This window comes from Nelusetta ayraudi, unplaced genomic scaffold (assembly GCF_046127955.1).
Source record: "Nelusetta ayraudi isolate G7.1 ecotype Tasmania unplaced genomic scaffold, CSIRO-AGI_Nayr_v1 ptg000120l, whole genome shotgun sequence".
Classification (NCBI taxonomy): domain Eukaryota; kingdom Metazoa; phylum Chordata; class Actinopteri; order Tetraodontiformes; family Monacanthidae; genus Nelusetta; species Nelusetta ayraudi.
The window spans coordinates 844,484-867,953 of record NW_027466170.1 but is presented as its reverse complement, the minus strand read 5'-3'; the positions used below and the strand labels follow the sequence as shown (position 1 = coordinate 867,953).

At 45.8% G+C, this 23,470-nt stretch overlaps 2 protein-coding genes across 3 annotated transcripts; both read right to left on the bottom strand.

Moving 5' to 3' along the window:
- Positions 1-525: 525 nt before the first annotated feature.
- Positions 526-8,208, bottom strand: rilp (Rab interacting lysosomal protein). The gene is made up of 8 exons (XM_076049822.1): positions 7,609-8,208; positions 6,082-6,205; positions 4,635-4,756; positions 3,795-3,980; positions 3,334-3,503; positions 3,008-3,133; positions 2,824-2,919; positions 526-1,490 (listed from the first exon to the last, which is right to left on the bottom strand). The coding sequence occupies exons 1-8, from the start codon at positions 7,963-7,965 to the stop codon at positions 1,361-1,363; spliced, it is 1,311 nt and encodes a 436-aa protein (XP_075905937.1). The 5' UTR covers positions 7,966-8,208; the 3' UTR covers positions 526-1,360.
- Positions 8,209-8,989: 781 nt separating this feature from the next.
- Positions 8,990-23,217, bottom strand: prpf8 (pre-mRNA processing factor 8). Of its 2 annotated transcripts, none has more exons than XM_076050008.1 (43): positions 22,990-23,217; positions 22,016-22,136; positions 21,756-21,924; positions 21,475-21,639; positions 21,119-21,337; positions 20,803-21,015; positions 20,555-20,680; positions 20,322-20,427; positions 19,824-20,014; positions 19,619-19,738; positions 19,343-19,532; positions 19,127-19,246; positions 18,874-19,008; positions 18,651-18,780; positions 18,365-18,561; positions 18,069-18,275; positions 17,557-17,720; positions 17,318-17,444; positions 16,977-17,169; positions 16,651-16,838; positions 16,243-16,481; positions 16,004-16,150; positions 15,662-15,872; positions 15,389-15,505; positions 15,062-15,309; positions 14,780-14,959; positions 14,532-14,667; positions 14,224-14,393; positions 13,930-14,059; positions 13,679-13,825; positions 13,394-13,554; positions 13,106-13,297; positions 12,488-12,725; positions 12,279-12,407; positions 12,050-12,163; positions 11,767-11,940; positions 11,423-11,616; positions 11,085-11,324; positions 10,850-10,991; positions 10,582-10,722; positions 10,345-10,484; positions 9,931-10,133; positions 8,990-9,611 (listed from the first exon to the last, which is right to left on the bottom strand). In XM_076050008.1, exons 2-43 carry the CDS (start codon positions 22,122-22,124, stop codon positions 9,457-9,459), a joined length of 7,017 nt encoding a protein of 2,338 aa, XP_075906123.1. In that variant the 5' UTR covers positions 22,125-22,136; positions 22,990-23,217; the 3' UTR covers positions 8,990-9,456. The 2 variants fall into 2 exon arrangements, with proteins under 2 accessions (XP_075906123.1, XP_075906124.1); XM_076050009.1 differs by having other exon boundaries at positions 22,016-22,133.
- Between the last annotated feature and the right edge of the window lie 253 nt (positions 23,218-23,470).

Genomic DNA, 23,470 nt, shown 5'->3' with positions numbered 1-23,470 from the left:
TCCTTTTCCCATTTCCTGGGGAAGTCAGAGTCACTTCCTTCTATTCAGCCAGACCAAAGCTTTTTAAAGATGGTCAAACACTAACACACACTGGCGAGACGCAAACACTCCCCCCGCACCCACCCTGATGTGCACCTTTTTTTCCCAGAATCCATTGTTGAGTCTTCCCGGATGTGATGAAGGACGCCTTTGTCCTCCTTATAAGTCTTGAAAGTCGGTGAAACAACGATGACGTGTTCGCTCTGAGCTGAGGAAAACTCCTTTCTGTCTCCTCCCAAACTTTCTTAATCACATGGGGCAAAACAAGGCATCTGTACCCAAATTATTTTTTTTTTATTGACTCACAAAATCAAATATAACAATAACACAACATAACATAATAACATAACATAAGAAACATAATAAAAATACAATTAAAGAGCAAATTACATCAAATCAGTTTAGGGCGGGGCGGCGCACTCCTCCAATAAAATCTGCTTTTACAAAAGCAAGTGTTACCGTGGACAACAACTTAATCAAAGTTGGAATACTTTTTCAGCACCAGCATCGATGTCAGTTTTGAGCTGGTCAGAGACTAAAGAAGATGATTTTAGGGAAAATAACTCCTGCAAGAATACTTCATCCCTTTTTCATGGAGTACCTGGCCTTTCCTAAGTGCTCTCTCTCTCTCTCTCTCTCTCACACTCTCTCTCTCTCTCCCTCTACACACACACAGAGGCAATTATGGCATCACCACCACACGAACAGCTGACTGTAGTAACACGCACAATAATAATAAGAAAATACTCTGGGATTGAGGCACAGGGGTTAAACACTCTCTCACTCTTTTTGTTTCCTTAAGAAAAATAATCTTTACATTAGACAAAATAACATGGCTTAATTCATCTGATGAGAAAAAAAGGTTCATCTGTCATTTAAAAAAATCTTAAGCATTGGGGTCAACTGACGCCCTCTTGTGGTGCACAGTTGAACCGACTACTTTATTGCAAATATTTCTTTGGTTCTGCGGTGAACTGGATGTGATCAGAGAATCGGTTGATTTTTGAATCAATATTTGTATCTTCCAAGAGTTAATATACCTGATAATATTGTGTGTTTGTGTGTCATATGAGCATTTTGTGCAACAGAGTCAACTTATTTTTTTTTTTAACTAATTTGTACAAAGAACATTTGTGAAAAGAGTGCATCAAGAATATTATTTTTATCCTAGCAAAAATACTGTTAAGAAAGCAAAATATTTTCCCATTGACCCTCACAAAAGCTTCCCCTTTGGGCCTGAATGTCTTTGTAACTTTCTCTTTTTTCACTGACCCACAGTCAGAAGGAGGAAGAGATCTGCTGCCGATCCAACGCGCTGCCATCAGGACGACGAGGCTTCTTGGTCCGTCTCGTCGGTGGCCTCCGAGTCTCCGATGATCTCCCAGTTGGAGACGGAGTTGCTCATGTGGGTGGGGCTCCGGCCGCTGCCCGACCGCGTCAGCAAGCCAAAGCTGCAGCCGAGCGGAGAGGAGGAGGGAGACAGGGATGATGTCAGATTTGTAGTCTGGGATTAGAGCTAAATATAGTCCAGGACTGGCAGAGAGCTGCAAGAGCTTCAGCAGTCTGTTGTGTCATTTTTTTTTTTTACAAACCTATAGTCAAACTAAAGAACCACCATTGACACTGTTGAAATTACCCCAAAATACGATCGTAAATAGTGAAGTAGTAAGAAAGTAGCAAAAGGGTTTTTCGTAAAAAATTTAAAAAAAAAAAAAAAAAAAGCATTTATTAAGGTATATTTGGTTCTGTCACATAATCCAAGAAATTTCTTTAATGATTTGTACTCTTTGTAAACAGAATTGAGTAAAGCTTTTTCCTTTACGGGACACAAATGATGTATTTTCTCCATGGAAGTCACTTATCTCCAAAGCTAATGTAAATTCTTCGGTTGCTACTCCTGGCAAAGGCTCTGACAATGTAATCATATTACTGAAATAAAAAAAAGAGTCAAATAAAACTGCAAAAAGAAAGAGAAAATGCATCTTATTCTAACTCATCGTAGTTCCTACATCCCTGGAGGTTTTTTTTTGTCCTGCCAGTGTGTTTACTTCAACCCTCTGCTTAAAGAAAATTGCACTAAACTAACGACGGGTTGGCTGCTCAGTGGAAACCCTCTGCAATGTGAATCTTATCCCCGTGTCATGAGGACCGAATTACTGTCACAACGGAGGCTAATTCAGTGAGGAAGTGCTGAGCGCGTGTCTGGTTATGGTGCATTGAAGCTCAATGTTTTAGCGGAAAAACTCTTAAAAAAAACTGTTAAATCCACCGAAAACGCCTCCACTTGCAACATCTTTCTATGAACAGTGCAAACGCGTTTCCATATGAATACACTTATTCATGCACATTGCAGTGACTTCTGGGATTGTCAATTTCAGTGCTTTTATTTTTGAAATGTTACCACTGAAGCTGTGATGTAGACAAAGAAGGACAAACATCAGTTCCCCTCACGGGTTAATGTATAAGCAGCCTGCACAAATGCAACATTTGTAAAGTGACAGTTGTACTTTTGAAACAAACTTAATCCTGCACCATCTTTCCAACACTGTTCTATGGTATAATATATTGTCCTGCAGGGGGAGCACTGTCAAAGGGGTTAGGCCAAAGCTATTAGAATGCTGTGGTGCGAGAGCTGCAAAGGCATCTAAATTTGATCATTTTGATCATTTTGACTGTCAGTGCTTTTAATGTTGTGGCAGCAGGTTTGTGTTTGTTAGACAATTTCTGCAGTTCTGCAGTCGTGTGACGTTAAAACGAGAGTGTGGCTGGAAGCTGAGCACTCACAGGCTTCGTATGCGAGACTCGGCCGGCTTGTCCACTTCGTCCGCTTGCCTGTCAACTTCTGTGTATCCAAACAGAGACAGCCTGTCGTCCTCATCGCTGGAATTAGAAGAACAAAAATTAAGAGACATAAATTGACTGTTTTTATTGCAGTGCTGGCTTTTGGTGTTGGGAGTTCGAGAAAGACCTGCTGCTGCACTCATTCACAGGAATGCCAAGCATCTTGGCCTTGATGAGCTTCCTCTTTTTGTTGATGGCCGAGCGGACGGCCTCTAGGAGGAACCCGGGGCACCTCTCCTCGTTCAGGATCTCCCTGCAAACACATTCTTGTTTTTATCGACGAAAACTCAGCTGCTGATCAGTCCGGAGTTGTGTGTTCATGGGGAAAAAAACAGCAACGTTTACCGAAAATGTGTATCAATGACAACACATTCGAGGCTGGGACCTAAAAGCATCTCTTCATTTGATGCTATGCAGCTTTGTCCACAGCAGGCGCTCTTCTCATGCACCCACCTCTGGTAATAGTTGAGCTCCTCCTGCACGAGGAACAGGTTGGTTTTGAGCTCGTTCCTCTCGAAGATGATGTCGCGCACCTCCTTCTTGGTGAAGCACGGCTGGTCGGGATCCTTGTGGTCGCGGGTTGGCTGGGTCGACGTCTCGGAGGCTTTACCATGTTGGCTGGACTGATGGCAAGAGAGAGAGAAACACAGGGTCCGTCAGACAAGACACAGACAGGACCAGAGGCGATTTGGGTGTCAGTCTGACCCCTCTAGAATTCACAACCTGATGACTCAGATGAGCAGAATTTCAGAGCTTATCTTTTTTTTTTTTTTTACTGATTGGATTGAATATTAAACATCTTGTGTGTGTACATTGTTATGCCTAAAGCTGGAATAATCACTTTTGACCAGGTGCAATTTCCCAATGACTCGGGTGAAATGCGTTCATGCATCACATTTGTCAACGAAACGTACGAGGCTGTTGCTGTTGGTTCTGTCCAGCTGCTCCCGCAGGTTCTCGATCTCTTTGCTCCTCTCCTTCAGGTCGGCCTCCATGTCGGCCTTCCTCTCCACCGAGCTCTTCAGCTGGGCCTGCAGGACGTTCTGCTTGTGCCGCAGCTCGCCGTTCATCTTCATGAAGCGCTCCAGCTGCTCCTGGAGCTGCGGGGGGTGCGCACGGGGATACATTACCGTAAAGAAACGACAAAACAAGAAACAGCTTTCCAGTCAGACGGGTTGTTTTTGTGGTCTGAAGTAGGCTGAGCAACTCTCTGCTGATTGGGCGGGAATGTTTTTGAGCACACGCGGGATCTGGAGCAGACATCTGGTGGAGGGAGGGGTGGAGCGGAACCCTCAGAGTGTCAACACAAGCGCAGCATTCATGTAAAGCTCGGAAAAATGCATGGCATCTGCCTGAGCCGACGCAGAAACTAGTTCAGTCCACCGAGGACTGTTGTTGTTTTCCTTTTTTCCTTTGTCTACCGTTTTACTGGAGTCAACTGACCGTGAGCAAGCGAGTGTTGAAGACACACCCGATTATGACGGCTGTTCAGATCATGTGCCTCGAAGCAAACGCACACACACACACACACATGCAAACAGTTAAAAGACACACACAGTTAAACTGTGTATTGGTGGAAGTCGTGTCCAGACTTGCAGTTTAAAAACTCTAATGGTTTGTGAGCAGAAGCTCCCTCACACACACCCTGAGTCTACAACGGACATGTGAAACGAATGCTATGGTTTTGTGTAGCATTCCGCGGGGTGCGTTATGTGAGGCGGGTGGGCGAATGGCGTGCGTCGGTGTCTCCTTACCGCCTCCACTTCCTTGGAGATGGTGCCGATTTGCTGCACTTTAGCCCTGAGCTCGTCCCTCTGCCGGTCCACCACCTCCTTCAGCTTCAGCATCACCTCACGCTCCTGCCGCTGGGCGCGGTCTACACACACACAAACACACACACACTTTTATACTTATATTTTAATGTATGGGAACATCAATGTTCATAAACAGAAGCAATGAAAGAAAGCGTTCAGAAAAGAAGGAAAAAAAAAGATTTTTAAATTCGTTTTCAGTGTCGACAAAGCACAAGCGGTGTGGGAGTTAGGGGCCTTTTAACTGCTGAGTTGCAATTTCCAGCTGAGCTGCCCTTCCAAAAATTAGAAAAACCAATACTGCAGTCGTGTTGTCAGATACCTTTCGTGATACAGGTTCTGGTGCAGTAGAGAAAAATACAAGCTGCGTCTTCTCCCCAAAAAACCTGTGATCATTTTGAGGTCAGAAGAACGAATCTGTTTTTTTCCTTGACGCCCAGTGATCTCTCTGTGTATTTGTAGTGTAAACACGGACGCCCTTTGATTCCTCGTCTGCCATGAGAAAGTCTGCTGCCTCTATAATAATCTGCACAACAAACACTGCAGGAGCAAGTCTGGATGTTTTACATGTTTGAACACCGTATTCATTCCAGCAGAATGAAAGGAAAAGTTCATAAACCAAGATCCCTTTTTTTTTTTCTTTTTTTACCTCTTTCTGTTACTTGACACTCCTGGTTTCCTGCAATTCTGCTGGTTTTTAAATGTGTGAGTTTTGTTTTTTGAATATGATAAGAAGCAGAAATGTTTCTCCGTAAAGGTCCCATATTGTGTTTGCTTGTTATAGTTCTCCAGTTGAGTAGCCTCACAAGGATTACTCTCGAAATACCATAAAAATCACAAAATCACCAGAAAGCTGCATATTTAGCCTCCTTGTTTTCAAAAAAGTTCAGCTTTAGGTTTCTGTTAAAACTAATGCCATATTGGACCTTACTCTTATTCTGAAGGGGTGAAAAACAACAAAGATGAGGCCAAACCACAACCTGGCACTGGGCTTGTTGTCCTATGCCATGCAAGTCTATGGGGTCAAAGGTCAACTTTGTCCTAGAGACATGGGACCACTTGCAGGTTCATCGGGATCCCTCAAGACACACCCACGTCAAATTTGAAAATCATGAAAAATTTGCTTCCTCCAAGGTGGGGCGTGACAGAGAAAGTTTGAGAACCACTGTCCTAAAGGTAAAGACACTGATCATGGATAGGAAAAACAAGGCATTTCATGAAGAATGATGTTGTAAGGGATTTGATAAAGAATCTCGGGGATCAGATTTCTGCTTTGGAGTCAAAAGAGGAAAAAAAGACAATATATGTGGTGCCTCGCCCAGATGATTTAAATCCATGTTGCCATGACAACTTGTCCCGGTAAATTTACAGCCAGCTGTGTGACTCGCACCTTCCTGTGCATGGCTTCCCTTCAGCCGGCTCTGCAGCTCCTGTCTGTCCTCTTGAAGCTGCTGCACCTGGACCTGGAGCTCCTCACACCTCGTCCTCCACTGCTGCTCCTTCTGCTGCAGCTCCTGCGACACAATTAGAAGAGACAAGAGTGCAAATGTCAGGGACAGGAAATGAAATCCCGAACATGGAAGCGTGAGGCCAACTGGGTTCTGTCCAAACGGGTGGGTCACTTGAACTTATTACAGATGTTTTGTGTTGAGATGGAGACTTCACGGAGAGCAAATGCTGACCCTCGAGGGACGTTTTTATTTGTCAAACCTTAAATTTCAGTCAACAGATACTTGCATAGCACGCTACCATGGAAATTACCTTGAAACAAAAGATTCCTTTGTCACTAATGGAGATAATTTGGCGAGATCGTTGTCACGGCTCCAACAATACCATTTTGTACTGCGTAAATAAAACATGCCACACATTCTTTCACGACGACAATGGATTCCCCCTGTCACTGACCAGATGCCTTTGCTTATTCAGTAAAAAAAGAAAAGAAAGAAAGAAATAGTTAGAGCAGACTTTTCCCCTCTGTCTCCCCTCTTGGACACGACAGTCAGCTCAGAGGACAGTGACAAATTGTCAAACTGTCTTACAATTCTTGTAAACAAGGACATCTCTCTCTCTCTCTCTCTCTCTCTCTCTCTCTCTCTCTCTCTCTATTAAAGTGTTTTATGACAGCTTCAGTCACATGTGACAGCCAAAATGAGATATTATGACTGCATGGGTTGAATCAGCTGTGTCTGAATTTAAAGGCGTCCTCCTCTGGCCTGGTAGAGGACATCATGACATAGGACACACACGCTTGCCCAATCTGGATAGACACTATTTACATAGCCTTAAATCGTGCCATCTGGGCCCACTTTCTCAATAGCAGTGGCTGACATTCCACCTGATAGCAGTCCACGAATCACAGAGAATGATTTCGAAACGTTTATTTGGGGGCAGGAAAGTCTTCCTGATATGACCCTTGCCTTGCATAACGCCACACAACCAGCGCTGGGACGATGTTGTGTTTATCTTCTTCTTCTTCTTCTTTTTTTTTTTTAGATTATTTTTAACGCAGGACTGCCACAGCGTCCAATTGGTGAAATTCCTTCCATCCGTGAACTCCCAGAAAGGTTACGCGGGTTAGAAAAGGAAACCAGAGCCTCCGGTGCACTGGCGTAGGTGACAACACAGTGAAATCTAATGCCGACTATACCCCTTAGAATTAACAAGGAAACTATAAATGTATACATTTGCTGTGTAAAACAACAACAACAACAACAACAACAAGTACCTTCGTGTTTACGTTCTCACGCCGCCCCCCCCCCCCCCCCCCCCCCCCCCCCCCACCGGGCAAACAGACCCTTGACGTCTGGTTTGCGATCCAACACCAGCGTCACGTCAACAACAGACAGTAGCGTGGCTTCCACTGCGCCCACCCCCGCTTTACACACATGTTCGACGGGACTCTTGTCGTGTGTCTCACCCTGATCTCCTGCTTGTCGCCGCTCTCCTCGATCTCCTTGCCGCCGCGTTTCTTCTGCTGCTGCTGCTGCTGCTGCAGCTGCAAATTCTCGAAGGTCCGCAGCAGCTCCTCCTCGCGCAGCCTGTGCGCGTCGTTGCGCGAGGCGAAGCCCTCCAGCAGCTCCAGCACCTTGACGATCTTGGGCACCAGCGGCGCCACGTTCTCGCGGCCGCAGCCGTCGATGACCCGCTCCACCTCGGCGCCGATGGCCTTGGCTATCTCGTACACGTCGTCCACCGTCAGGGCCGCGAAGGTGCGCTCGAGGCAGCCCTCGCGGAGCCCGGGCTCGGGCTCGTGCTCCTCCTCGCGGGGCTCCATGTTTGTGTCGTTCCGCCGCGTCGCGTCGGGCGGTTTATCGAAAGCGACGTGACATTTGATAGGATTATAAAAAGCCGCGGCGACGCTCCGACTCGACCTCCTTCCTCGCGAACGTCATTAGAAACGTACAATCACAGGAGCAGCGGTAAAAATACAGTCTGCGGCTCAGACTCGGACAGAGTGTCCCGGGCGAGCAGAGCCGAGCCGAGCCGAGCCAAGCCAGTGCCGCACACTGCTGGAACCTCCTACTGTCCTGTCCAATGTAATTCGAGCACTCTCTCACTCTCTCTCTCTCTCTCACACACACACTCTCACATGTAGACACTTGCCTGCCTGGCTGCCAGGTCGAGCTGAATGATGCACCCAGCCAAGCGCGAACTCTCTCCTTCCGCACATTCACGCTCGCAAATGTTGACCTCAAACTGTCCAACAAAGGGACATTACCGAAATAAAGTCAAAGCAGAAAAAAAAACAACTGGGACTTTCTAGAGCGCTCACCACGGCTTGCTGTTGTTGAACCTTCGGCAAACTACAATTAGAGCAGGAAGTGAGAGTGGAGTTCCCCACCGGTGCAGTCGCAGTGATGCTAAACGCTACAGCTAGCAGCAGCTAAGTTTTAAAAGGCCTGTGGCATGTCAAAGCAAAAGGTGAGAGTAACGGAAAAGAAAACCAAACATGTACCAATGTACAATCCTGGGGTTTAGCCCTTGGTGACATCATAATGAGCTAGTCCATCTCACAGGTAACACAGATAACACCAACAGTCTGGTATTAGTTTCGCTTACTTCCATTTTTTTTTTTTCTAGAAGTTTCTTTCACTCCCATCAGTCCCCATCCAGCATTGTTGCTTTTTTATTAGTCTATTAAAAGGCTCGGTATTGTTTTCCAGCGATCAAGAATTTCTTTGAGTAAGAAATTCTGTGAGACATTTCAAATTTAGTGTGGGAGGAATAATAATGCTAGAATACTGACAAACAAACATGGGACAGTTAAGACGTCATCCTGAAGACAAAAGACAATAAAATTTAATATTTTAAAAAATGATCTTTATTTAAACCCAAGTCACTTTGTCACTGACTGTACAGCAAAGCAAAAGAACAAGGGCAATGACTGACATGACAACACAATTTATTTAGTTTCTTCCACGGGCTAAAGGGAGGAAGTCTTTAATCTTCATGAATTGATGTGAACTACCAAATTTTACACAGAAAGTGTTGTGTATGGTAAACTACACAATAAAGCATATTCACTTAAGTGTAGCAAGCTAAAGGAGCAGACAGAGAGAAAAACAAAACATTTGTATAAAAAAAAAAGAAAAAAAAAAAGAAATACCAAAACAATTAAACTTCTAAAATATCCGGAGGCCTTTTCCAGAAAATTCCAAACATCAGTTACATGTGATTTTTTTGAAATATTACAAGGGCTCTGTTGTTGACCGGATATGCCACGATTCCTGACGTGTCATCTACAAAATGTGACAACGTAATCCTCCTAGGCGTACATGTCCTCGTGGTCTGCGTTGTAGATCTCACCCTCCTGCAGCGAGGCAAAGTTCAGGAAGTGTGATGGCCGGTGCACCTCATGGTAGAACTCCTTGGGGTTGGCCAGCTGCAGGTCATACTTCATGTTGGGGTCGTGGCGAACACCTAGAGAGCACGAAAGAATACATAAATAAATTGGCCCACTTTTTGGAGAAGGTAATGTACAGAGGAGCCTCATGGCACCACACGATTGTTAAATATAAAAAAAACAATAAGCTGTGAAGCAGGACAACAACGGGTGGAATAAAATCAATTAAATTAACAGGGTGACATAGTGGAAACATCGATGAGTGACACCAACTTATCCCAGTGAAACACAGGAACTGTGACAAGAGTAAATTGGGTCACAGAACAATTTGGGTTATCAGAGTTTTATAATGCAGTGCAGGGAAACTATAAAAAAAAAAAAATCATGGCTACTGACCCATGAAGTTGTAGTTCCAGGACACCTGACCAGGAACCATGAAGAAGCCCAGGAAGCGATCAGAGAGCAGCATCTGCACCCTCTCATAGTGGGACGGCAGATAGCCTTTGGGGTTGTTGCCCTTGTCTGTGTTCTGCCTGCCCCACTCATAGCCACTGGGGGTGAGCTTGTACGCGGTGAGCGTGCAGGAGCCAGGAGTGAAGCTGGAGGGAGACAAAACTAACTTCAGCGCATTTCAACCACGCAACCTTTATATGACACGCAATTATAGTTTAGGATTATTCAGCAACAATGACTGCCAAGTTGCAGGGAGTTTTTAAACCAATAAACCTATATTTAAAAAAAAACCTATAAAAGTACTGCGACAATTAGCAGTACTTGACTGGCACCAGGCGTCCTCCATTCAAAACCCACCTGCAGGTGATGATGATAGTCTTTTCGCCATCCCATGATGGGTTGTCGGCCATGACCTTTGCATGTGTGGTGACATCCTGTGGCGACAGCTGCGGCGACTCGTTGGGCTGTGTGTGGATCCAGCCGAGGGGCTCCATTTCCTGGGAAGACGAGTCAGAAAAACAAATTAAAAATTACACATCAAAACATCATCAATAATTAGAATAACACAAGACAGAGGCTGGCTATGTGACGTACTTTGAGGTACTCGTGGCCTGGCAGCTGGTTGGGCAGGTGGACAGTCTGGTGAGTTCCCCACTGTGGCACCATGACAATGCAGCGGATCTCCTTCACCTGGGGGTTGTCTGGTGGGCTGGTTCCATACAGGTAGCCGGCAATCTGGACAGACAAGGAGAATGATTAAGGATGTGTGGACGACAACTCAACTCAGAGTCTCAAGTTCATACTCCAGGAATCAGGGAGCCAAAAATTGAACTCTTTAACCCTGCGGTCATTCCTTTCTCACCTGCGCTCGCAGATCTGAGATGCAAATGAACTTCTTGAGGACGTTCTTGGGCAGGATGTAGGTGTAGCCCGTCTCCTTGATGTCGTCAGATGACACGTAGATGTGATTGGTACGGAGGTGAAGGTTAGCAGCAGAGATGGCCCTGGAGGAGGTGGAGGAATAAAAATTTTAGATTATTATATGTTTAATATTTTTTTCAAAATCAAGGTCCGATCACCCTGAACTGCCCGCTCACCTGACTCTCCACTCTGTCTTGGAGGAGAAGGTCTGGGTCTCGTAGTTCGACGTGGTGGAGGTGATGATCTCGTCTCCGTGCTTGTTGACGGTTCGGGTCTGTGTGGCCGTGAGCTGCGACTGCTCTTTGGTCTGCTTCTCAATCTCGGCAATTTGCTGGCGCTGCTGAGACGGCGCAGAGATCTCCATGCCCAGGATGATGTCACGGATCTCAGACTGAGTCAGGGAGGCCACGTTCACACTGAAACAAGATTAGGGAATGCATCAATTTCGAGTACTTTGTTAAGTGGCTTGTTCCATTGATTTTGGGTAACGTTGCATGTGTGAATTCACACTCACTTGTTCTTTTTGCCATAATCTGCCAGGATGAGATCCTTGAGCTGAACCTCCACCTTGATCCACTCCTCGTCGGTGAGCGTCGGCCAGATGTGATGAGGCTCGGTGATGGTTGTCTTGTCCGGTTTCAAGATCACCTTGGCACGGTCATTGTTGACGTGCAGAGCCCTGAGGATCAGGATGAGCCTGGAGAAGGCCTAGAGGTGCAGGAGAACACAGAACACACTATTTACACAGAAGAAGTAGATGATACGTTCACACATAAAACACATCTTTCAGTTTGCGGCAACGTGTGTCTGCACCAGCTCTGAAACATCCGTCCGGTTAGAATTTAAAACTCAACTCACTGTGTAGGACGAGATGGTCTTGAGCCAGTCGTCATACAGGTTGAACAGCACCATCTGAGGCTCTGTGGCCTTCAGGATGAGGTCTCCAAACTTCTCTACTTTCAGACAGGCCTGGAAGGGCAGCTGCAACTCAGAGCCTTTGATCACGATGTTGGGGAAGTCAAGCAAATGGACCTGCACAAGAACATCAGATAGACATTGAACAAAAAAAGATCTCTCTTTTCAAAATGTCATCTTGCATTAATATGAGCAGTAAGAGGTTAGAGGTGTTAGGAGGACTCACCTCCAGAGGATCCAACATGCCCTTTCTGGTCACGATGATCTGTTTAGGCTGCTCTTCCACTGGGAGAGATCGAATGAGGGCAGCCACTTCTTCAGCTGTTTTCCATTTGGCCAACTAAATAGAGAAAACCAGACAAAAGCTTGTTAATGTGGAAGAAACATTGAGTCCGAGCTCTTCTGGTTCAAATAACATGACACAAATCAAAACTAAAAGTGACTGGTAGTCGAACCTGGCCCAGACGCTTCTGACCAGCCCACACAGAGGTGTGGATGATCTTGAGGAAGAGCTGACCCGTCCTGGGGTTGAAGATGAAAATGGCTCCATTGATGGGCTTCGTGGTCAAGTTACCCTCGAAGGTCTGTAAGGACAGAGGTAGTGCGTTTAGTCAACTGCAATGAAAAAATGTCCCTTTAAAAAAATCAATAACCCAGTGCACACCTTGTGGATGGTGACTCTGTACACATTGGTGTCGTCCACAAACCAGATGATCTGGTTGGAGAAGAGTTCACCATAGTTCTGAGAGGACAGGTAGGGCTCAGTGGGCTCGGAGGAGTACAGCTGCAGACCCTTGCGGATACGTTCCCTCAGCACATACAAGGCCGGGTTGGCCTTCATGATCTTGGCCATGGCCTGCTGAATCAGAGGCTTGCTTCCAGGGAACCAGTTGCCGTAGCCACTGAAGAAGAAGAGATCAAAGAGTTAATTGTGACTTGACATTGTTGCTCTTTAAATATTTGCCGTGTTAACCAGTCTCAAAAGAAAACAGAGGGAGATTAAGTCGTGCAACTGTCTGAGAAACCGTTACAAGGTTGTTGAACAAGTTAAGAAGCATGTGTTAAACGTCCAGGCGCAGCTACAGAGCATTAGATGTTGACATGAACGTGAGGGTGACAAATTTCGAGCAATGCTGTCAAATTTTGCAGTGCCTGTCGTTTGGATGGGAGGTTGAAATGAGGAAATCCACCAGTTTGCTTTTCAGCCGACAATCACTTCCTCCCTGCAGAACTATTTAGTTCTCACTTGCTATCTTTATGTGTTCTGATCACCGCTGTGTACCTGTGAAGGTTGTACGCCAGGTCGATGGCGATCAGCACACCAGTGGGGGAGGGGTAGATACTCATGTTGTCCGTGGTGTAGTCCAGGAACTTGGCTCGTGCATAGCGCTCGATGTCGTGTGAATCGTAGTCACCCCAACGCAACTGGATGTCGATCCAGTATTTCTGTGTGGTGGTGCTGTCCATCACATCTCTGCAGGAGGACAACCGCACAGCGAGTCAGTGAAATCTTGGCTTAAAGAGAAATGGAGTCTTGGATTAAAGAACATTGATATGCTGAATGTCTCACTTGGAGTCAGCGAGCAGCGAGGGCCGAGAGACGTTCCACTTGTACGATGCGAAGAGCAGGATGTCGGCACAGGAAGAGTTCATCTTGTAGGACTTCCTGGGGTGGATGGTCTCCTTCTGCACAGTCTCAATCTCCAGAGCATCCAGTTCCTGATCAAACACCTGAGACCCGAAACAAAGAAATGTAATAATGCCAGTTGACTAAATGTATGATAACAATAACGGTGTTCCTCCCGTTCAGAAAGCCACAGCCAAACCTACGGCGGAATGAAAAGCACAAACAAACCTGACAAAGATCCATGACGATGCTCTCATGAATCTTCTGCCACAAGTGAGCCCTGAAGATCTGAATGAGGGAGATCTTCAGCGTTGGGATCTTGCCGTGCATGAAGATTCCAGTCAGATCGAGCTGCACCTGGAAACCGACGTACACCTGAACGCAAGAGAGATAAATTTACAATATGGATAAAGACAGACAGGGTTTAAAAAAAAAGAGGCTGGATAAGGACGCATGTACAGAGTGTTGTTAGTACTGACGTTTGCCCTGTTGATGGTTGGTGACCACCAGAGTGTGAAGCGACGGTTGGGGATTTGGTTCAGACCAGACCTCTGGGCGTTAGTCAGCTTCTTCCATTTCATGGACTCCTCAAACCCGCTGGCCTTTTCCCTTTAAACGCAGAATGATGAAAATAAAAATTGTTTAAAACTCCAACTGGCAAGAAAACAGTTTGTTCATAGGGAAGTCAGAAAAGAAACAGAAACATAAGAGTACTTTCTCTTCTCCTTTGCAACAATGCACTGCAAGCATTCCTCATGTGTAAGCACTCTCACCAGAAGAGACCCTCCCAGGTGGGGAAGTAAGTGCCTTTGAAGAGCGTGTGCTCCAGAATGCCCTCCACACCGCCCAGAGCCTGGATCATATCCGTGCGGTAGTTGTTCAGGTTCCACAGTTTTCCATCGTGTCTCTGGTGAGTCCACCAGAATGGATTCTGCTTCAGCACCTGCATTCAGACAAGATCAACCACAACAGAATGTTATATACATATTCTCTAACACATTTACCAACTCTTCATATTATGGAAGACTAAGTTTTGCTACACAGTACTTTATCAAGTGATTGGCAGGGTTTTACTCTGTACCTGATACTGCTTAAAGTCCGTTCTGACTCTCCAGCCTTTGTCATAGGCCAGAGTGTGTCTGTCCTTCTGGAAAAGTGTGTTGATCCTGGGGATTCCTCTGTCCCACGAGTCTTCCAAATCCTCCAGGGTGAGTCGTCTACAGTGCAGAAAATACTTCAATTAGAACCACACTAGAATCGGCTCACATCTCTACAAGTCGGTTGACAGCAGACGTGTCTCAAAGAAATGTCACGTGGTGTCATCAGTACCTGTTCTGAGCGATGGCCTCCTGCCTCTTGAGGGCGTACTCGGCCCAAACTCTCTGGGAGTCGATGAACTCGCTCTCCCACGGCTGGATGTAACGGTACAGGTTAGGAATCAGCTGGTCTTCTTCGTGGCTCATTCCAGACCTGAAGTGAGTGATTCCCACGTCTGTCTGCTTGGACCACCTGATGAAAAGTAGGAGGGTGGGGGGGGGCAATTTAATACACAGTTGCCAAATGACTTTTCCGATCATGGCTCCACATGACAGATCCTGTGCGCCAACTCACCGCAGATCTGACTGTGGAATCAGCACGTGGCCCATGGACAGCATGCCGAGGCCACCCAACTCTTTGGGAGTGTAGAAGACGACTGGAGGGAAGCGACTCGGCATTTTGGAGTTCAGTCCGATCTTGATACGCGTCTGGATCTTGTTCTCGCACTTCACCAGGAGGTCAAGGAGCTCCTGGGTGTTGACCACGGCCTCACGGAAGTACGTCATCAAACCAATCAGGGCCGTGTTCCATTTGTTCACGATCTGAAAGCAGAGGTTCAAAAGAAAGGACATGAAACCAGTGCTCACCGCTAATCATCATAAAGTTTGAGAATATGCGAACCTTTGTGAAGGTTGTGGATCCAGAAGCCATCAGGATCTGACGGACTCGGTTGTGGAAGCGCTGCATTGATTCGTCATCAACGCGCAGGAAACACTGTGCTGTCCTTTCCTTTGTCACCTATGCATGAGAACAAAAGAAAAATGTATAGAATTTATCTTGTATAAAGATTCAAGTGTCCCCTGCTATAAAGGATATACCATATCAGTTGTTTAAAACACATGCGCTGGCGTGCTGCAGCTATGACAGCTGCTAGTTTCTCTCCGAACGCCTCACCTCGTTCTGCAGATTCCACACGCCGTCCTTGTGGGTGAACTCCTCGTAGCTGGTGCGGCACTTCGGCAAAATGCGGCACTCAAAGCCACACATGTTGAAGAGCAGGTTGGGGTTGTCTTTGCTGTAGACGGACACAAAGCTGTTCTCCCACTGGATCGTGGTGACCGATCTGGGCAGGCGGTTCTTGATGTCCCAGAAAACGGCTCGTCCACTGGGGAAGAACAAAAAGCTTTGGATGAGTGCTGGCCAGTGGTATTCTGATAGTCTTATTCTTATCAGATGTGAAATAAGGTGGGGAAGGGCAATTTCAGGCACAACATTTTTTTTTAAACAGAAACTTACAGGTTGACGTCATGTTTCATCAGCCTCATGCGGGCGTCACGTGGCCAGCACTTCTTGTTGTTGTAACCCACAATGTTCTCATTGTTGGGGTCAGGGTGCTCCGTGAGGTATCTCTGAATCAGATCTCTGGCCTCGTCAGCAGAGAACCTGAAGGATGCACGAAAGATGACGCAATTTCAACAGGGAAGGTTACAGAGTTAAGTCAGGAAAGTCTAATTTTTTCTGAGACAAACTCTTACCGGAAGAAGATGTGGATGCGGTCAATGTAGCGACAGTACAGTCTGATTGGGTGAGCGCTCTCTGTGGCCGTGTCTTGGAAGCTGAGGAAGTCGTTCGGGATCTGGGGAGGTCCTGCCATCTCGCTGGCACGGTGCAGGCCCAGGACCAGCAGGTCCATCACCAGGCCGTAGTACTGCACGATGAATGAGGCAAACTGGAGTCCTCTGATGATGCCATAGGAGTTGGTGTGGTTCATGTCCTAAAGAGACAAATCACAGAGGAAAAGAAACAAAGTAAACAAACTGTGTCAAAATGGGAGTTGCATTCCCAAATCTGTATTTAAATTGAGCAAAATAATGGATTTAAAAATCTAACGGAAAATAATGTTATATAAAGGTTTGCAAAAAGAAACAAAAACATGAACTTGCCTTGTAGTTGATGACGACGTTGTTCTTGGCTGTCATGTAATCAGCAATGTTGTGGTCAACAATGAGACGCAGCAGCCTGTTGAGCAGAGTCAGATCGATCTTCTCGTACATCTTCTCGTAACGAGACTCCAGCATGACGTTACACTCTCCCTCGGCCGTCTCCCACACGTCCTGCAAGTTGTTGATGCCTGAGGGGGATAAAACAACAAGCTTCGTAAAAAGTCTGTCGCCAAAAAACAGCTCAGCTCACCACACAGTTCAGGGTTCGTGTAGCGACCCAGTGTTGTAACGTTCTTCCGCAGTACATCGCACACGGGATGACTGACCTTGGCACCACTTGTAGACCAGCAGCGGTGGTGGTTCTGTGTCGGCAGGTTTGATCCAGGGAGGGAAGAGGCGTCTCTTGTCGGCCTCGTACCACAGGTACTGGTCCAGGTAGGCGTCGGTGATCTTCTCCAGTGGTTCCACATCGTACACGGGCACCAGGTGGCTGTACAAGTCCATGAACTCAATACCCACCTAGGGAGCAAATCAAAGTACACAAAGTACAGAGGCTGTTGACAAACAGGAAGATAGCACCGTGCATAAGCTGGTAATGAACCGACATAAGAGAATCAGGGGGCCATATTATCCAGAAAATGAAAAACTTCTTAAATGATAAATGCACCTCTTTGAAGGCTCTCTGGGTGAGCAGGTGACGTTTGATCCTGGACAAAGCCTCGTGGGGATTGTCGTACGCCTGCTCAATCAGCCCCAACTCTTCTCTCTGACTTTGGTTCAGACGGGACTTCACACTTGACAGAAAAGAAACGTTTATCAGATTAGATCGAGGTATTGAATTTTTTTTTAACCTGTCTGCAATAAACAAACACCTCGACCTGAAAATGGTCACCACCCTTCTTTTACCTGTATGCCTCCTTGAGCCTCTCCAGGGCCAGGATGAGCAGCTTGGTGTCGTGTTTGTAGGACAGAGGCGGGAAGGGGATGGGTGAGAACCGCCGACTCTCCAGCCAGTGAACAGTGGTGGTGTAGATGGCGACAGCTTCCTCAGCTGTGATGTAGGGGCCATCCTGTCAAATGAACGTGCAGCAATATGGATGCATTCATTTTCTTCAACCAATGTTTCAGGAATTGTTACCAAAGACTGGATAAATTAAATGTCACGATAGAGAGACTGTCTGAATGGTGAGGGAGGACCAACTGCAGCAGCAGCTGGTGACAGGAGGCCTAACATTCAGTTTGGTGTTCCTCTAGTTCTTACGCACAGGCAAGCAGACCAATGCAGGTGCGCCTTCGAAAGAGGAATTCCCCCGTGCAACAATTACAATTCAATCCCAATCACTTTACCACCATAGCATTTGCAAATGGGATTCTTAAGAAGAAAGACTGAGGCAGCTCCTTTCCCATGTGTTTCCTACCTTCAGGTAGTTGTGTTGCCTCTCCTGCTCAGCTTTCAGGTAAAGACGAGTCAGTCTTCCCAGGTTCTTCTTACACACGGTCTTGTCCACAGTCGCTCCACGGCGGATTCGCTCACGATTGTAGTGGGCAGTGTTGGTCCACCAGTCGGCTTTAGCCTTCACGTAGCGCAGGATCATGTTCTCGATGGGAGTCGGGAGGCCCGGCACCTGCAAGGAATGACAAGTCAAATAACAGATCGTTAGAGACCCGACTTCTCAGTGAGTCACTGTGAGTGGAGTCTGTGTGAAAAACTGACCTTCCAGGGAATGTTGGCCTTCCAGCACCTCCAGGACTCGCTGAGGTGCTGCAGGATGGTTCTGGCCTTGTTCTGCTTGATTCCCTCGGGCATCATGTCCAAGATGTCGTGCATCACAGCCGCACGCAACTCCAGGTCGAAGTGAGACTCCACACGCTGTTTGGTCACAGTCTTGGCTACTCCCTTGGAGTGACGTCCTGTTGGAGAAACCAAAAGTTGTCATTGCCTTATGGGATCCCATGCAAGTTGTTAGAAAAATCAACAGAAAACAAAAAAGTGAGCATACCCTCAAACTGTCTGGCCAGCAGATTCCCCAGCCACCTCTCCAACAGTGGAGTGATCCCCCTCATGAAGAACAGCCAGACTCTCCAGCCAGGAGCCCAGAAGCCACAACCTGGACCTTTGCCCACTGGACCCTGTCAGGGAAAAAAAAGAGAAACGTTTTAACACAAGAAAACACAACTAAAGCACAAACACGTTGATATATGGTTAACAGAGAATTTACTTACAGTGTTGAAGCGGTAGTAGATGAGATGCTTGAGATCTTTGCACATCCGGATTTGTCTCATCAACTTGTACTTGTAGCGGTACATTCCCGTCAGCTGACCAACGTGGGCAAAGATGTACTGCAGCCCATCAGACAGCTACAAAAAAGGTTTAATCGTAGATTCAATCCCAACGATCTCATAACCTTTACGCATTGAAGAGAAGCGCAGAAGCAAATTCTGAGATGATGTGCTTTCCATGTGTTGCTTAATTCACCTGAAAGGCGTCAACGTTTCCCAGACGGTACTGCACGTGGCTGTCCACCACCAGCTTGCTGAGACGCAGCACCTCTCTGCAGAGATGGAAGGCATTCCCGAATCTGGACTTCTTTCTTTCCTGGGGAACGGGGACATTAAACAAAGAAGTGTCAACGTTGAAAATCAATTTAAATGTGCCTTCAAAGTAAGTGGTTACTCCTTTTTGAGATTTTACCTTTGTGGTCAGTGTCTTGACCGGCTTCAAGTTAAAGTTGTAGTCCAGATGCAGGTAGTTGAGGTTCTTACGGTGGATCAGCAGATTGAGCATGTTGTAGCCCTGCCGGCACACCTGCAGCCCTACTTCCACCCAGTCCAGCTTGGTGGACTGGAAGAACTTTGTGGCTTTGAAGGATCTGAACAGGTACCTGAAGGCCAACAGAAGGACAATCAGATTGATGAACCAACAGCTAGTTCAATTTAAAAGTTCACATAAGTGTCTCATGACTCTGACCTCTTTTTCTGAGCCTTTGGTGGTCTGTGTTTGAGAGCATTCAGGACGTAGTACTTGAGCAGTTTCTGGTACGAAACACGCACTTTCACTGGTTGTCCTGCTGGGCAGTGCTCACGGTACCTGATGGGCAATTATTTATAGTCAACATCAACAAATGTCCATAAAGATGGTTGGGCATCTTTGAGCTATCTTGTACTTTGCTCACCAGTTCTTTATCAGTGGGATATCGATGGCACGCCTTGTGCGTCCAGACCGGAGGTTGAAGGGTCTTGGAGCCCACAGGAGAGCGATGCCATTGGCTGTGTTGTCTGTGTAGAGTGGGGTTTCTTTCAGGAAGGGCTCGACATACTCAGGAAGCTCGAACTCCTCATCGTCATCTGGTAGTGGCTCCGGAACCTGAAGAAGAATAAAAGATTTACACTATAAACGTTAGAATAAGATGGAAAAAAGAATTTAGTGCTTGAAAGTGTCATGTCAGAAACAGGACGTAATGTCTGAAAAGTGACAAACCAACTGCTGCTGCAATCAGTGCTTGCAAAGAGTCACCGTTCATTTATAGTATTCCTCCACTTCTTACGCACAAGCAAGCAAACCAATGCAGGTGCGCCTTCGAAGGAGGACTTCATCTATAACCAAGTGGTTTGCTACAAAGAGTTGCAATTCACTCATCTAACAAAAGAAAGGAGGACTGTCTGCTCTTTACCTTGACAGAATGTCTGTGTGAAATTGGGTTGATCAGAGGGTCGAAGTAGAACGCTGGAAGATCTGGATCCTCTGTCTTGATAAACACCACATTTGGTGTGTGATACCTGCACAGTGAAAGTTTTAGTTATTTAGTTCTTATTCAATGAACATGGCAAATATAGAAAATGTAGGTGCATTTGATGCAAAACTTTTTTTTTGTTGGGCGACATCAAAAAATATGCACGTTCTTACCAAGTCAGGTGAACATGATGTGGCAAGTTGTTGTACAGGTAAGGGAATGCGATCTTGTACTCTGTTCTTATTGGCTGGCGGATGATGATCTTGTTGATGTCGTTGAACTCATTCCAGTCTTCATCTCTGCAAGAAATCATTGATGGATTCATTAAATCAATGTTTTTTTTACAACAATTGAATAAACTGACATTGAAAATACCAATACATTTGAAATGGTATCTGATGGCAATCAAAAATACACTTACTGGAGGTTGATGTCTCTGACCAGGGGCTCAAATTTCGGCCCTCCTGGGATGGCCATGTTTAAGGCCTTGGAAGTGAAGAAGGCCTTGAGGTCAAACAGATAAAAGTAATTCATGTCCACCAAGTCTGTCAGCAGCTGGTTGGCCAGGCGGTACAGTGTAGACATCATAGGCAGTGTAAACTGCCAGCGACGGTAGGTGGTGCCGTTGACAAACCTGAAAAAAGATTTAAGTTTATGAAGTTTGATTCTGCTGTGAACAACTTCTAATAATACGTAAAAGCTGATATGCACACTCTTTGAGAGATGCGAGTGCTCACTTTGACGTGTCTTTAAGTGGCTGGTGCTCATACAACCACTCCGCACATGACGAGTCCTCCTCTGGGTCCAGTTCCATCTGGATGGCCTCCAGTGGTTCCACATCAAGAATGTTGTCGGCATAGTCCAGAGGCGGCTCCTCATCATCAAAAGGTGGAAACCGCATCCTTTTGAAGTGTCGACGATCTCGCTTCTCACGACGCATCATGATCCACATTGTGCTGGGAAGACATGAAGGGACATCAGTTACTTTCTGACCCATCAAAATAAAATGAGATCAATAAAATAGTTGCATGCCACAAATAAATGGCATAACAAAACAACATGGAGTGTGTAGTGGCACCACTCGCATTCTTACCCCCACTGTGCAATGTAGACTGGCTCAATGACCCAGGGGATTTCATTCACAAAGGAAATGGCTCCAGTGATGTGGTAAAGGACTGGCACATCTCTGATCTGTTCCCAGGGCATTGGCATGTTTTCCAGCAGCTTCAGCACAGCGTGTGGCATGTACTTAAGCGCCCTGGAAATCAGGTGGAGAAAGACCTTCAGAGATGAAAACAGAACGACTGCAACGTGGAAGGAAACAGTGTCTAGCTTTCCATCTACTGTTAATTTAACAGACTGATTTATGTTTACCCAAGGTAGACCCTCTTGTCATGACGGAATTTTCTATTAGTCATGTCTCCATGGTCCCTGATGATCTTGCGTACATGCTCAGGTGGCATGTCTTCCTTCTGAGCGTCAACGAAACCAAACTTTCTCTTCTCCGAGTAGCGCTTTGCCTGCAACTGCTGCCATTTCCTTGCTGGAATACAAAATAAATCATGTAAAAACAAAAGACGACCACCTCTGAAACAAGATAATGACCGCACTGCATAGAGAACAAACTAGCCAACCTTTCTCCTGCAGTTTTTCCTCAGACATGTAATCTGGGACTGGTGCAGGTGGGGGTACACCTGGTGGCATCCCCGGAGGGACCCCTCTGAAGGGGAAAGTGGCCGCCATTGCGCCTCGCTACTGAAAGAAAAACACAGAAATTGTCAAAACATTTACTGAAGAAATTGCCAGCAGAAAGGCTATGACACAATGTTAATACTATTAGCGCCACTTGAGCAACTTAAGCCGCACGAGATTTCAGAAACTTCAGTTTTAAAAAATCTACAAAATTACACTTTGATAAGACAGCAAAATATTAAAATATTCTTGCGAGAAACATTAAATACCTAAAATATTTGTGTTTATTTATTTTTCCATTTAATCAACAGCGTCGCAAAGCAGTACTGTCCCAAAAACTTAAATTAGAAAAGCTCAAGGGCACATATGGAATTTTGCCAACAACGATCCCTAGCGGAGTCGTCACTATCAAAAATAATTGGCAACAATGTAGTGTAATGCGTTAGTCATTAACATTTCCTATTTAGACCGAAAGTTAGAGAACGACCAACATTAAGGAAATACACCCTAAAATAAATCAAATGATTTAATAATTCACGTGAAATGATAGTCAATCGAGTAATACAACCATTGCATGAGAAGTGGATGCCAATGTAAAGCTGTTTAACCCCGCTTGCGTTATTGTTACCTAGCTAGCTAGCTAGCTTAACATGGCATCCACGCTAAAGATTAAAACGTCCAACAGCGCGCACAGTTCAAAGTTCCCAGAAGTACACGAACTATGTAAATCAATTATACGGAGTTGTTACAAAGACATCTGAATGCTTACAAAAAGTTTACAACGAATCTAATGCCTTGCTTGACTGATTGAGCCGAACGTGTTTGGTTCGGCGGTAAGCTAGCCAACCAAACCGAGCAGTTAGCATTGCAGCTAACGAGGACAGCGGTTCAAAAACAAAAAAAACCCGCCACAAACCTTTCTCCCTTTGATTCCAAGTAATGATTCGACGTAGCAAGTAGCTTTGTTCCACACAATGCGCTACCACAACATCTCTCCTTCTGGTTGCTCTTGTACGGAGTCGGCGTTTGTTGATTTCTCTCAATGCAACTGCATCACGCACGATGAACGACAGCGACAAGACCACACGATGGCCGCTCTTTGGTCAGATTCACAAACCAACGATACGCCGGAAATAACTACTCTTACGTCGAGGAGGCTGTAGAGTTACGCTAGACAATACGCAAACGTTGCACAAGCGCAACTTTGTAAATGCCCGGATGTTTCCGTGTTCGACTCAGCACTGCCTCCTATCGTGTCGGGGTTTAATGTGCATCATCTCTTTTGCGGAAATAAAGTAAAAATTAAAATAATAATAATAATAATAATAATAATAATAGTGTGAATGATTGTATTTGTTTTATGATAAAGTGAATGTTAACCCAATGTTAACAAGGAC

Coding starts and splice junctions, on each gene's coding strand:
- rilp (XM_076049822.1), bottom strand. CDS start 7,965: ATGGAGCCCCGCGAGGAGGAGCACGAGCCCGAGCCCGGGCTCCGCGAG. Junction 4,757..6,081: donor GGGAAGCCATGCACAGGAAG/GTGCGAGTCACA, acceptor GTGTGTGTGTAG/ACCGCGCCCAGCGGCAGGAG. Junction 3,504..3,794: donor GAACCAACAGCAACAGCCTC/GTACGTTTCGTT, acceptor TCTTGCCATCAG/TCCAGCCAACATGGTAAAGC.
- prpf8 (XM_076050008.1), bottom strand. CDS start 22,124: ATGGCGGCCACTTTCCCCTTCAGAGGGGTCCCTCCGGGGATGCCACCA. Junction 14,668..14,779: donor GAGGCCATCGCTCAGAACAG/GTACTGATGACA, acceptor TCTGCACTGTAG/ACGACTCACCCTGGAGGATT. Junction 11,941..12,049: donor GCATGTTGGATCCTCTGGAG/GTGAGTCCTCCT, acceptor GTTCTTGTGCAG/GTCCATTTGCTTGACTTCCC.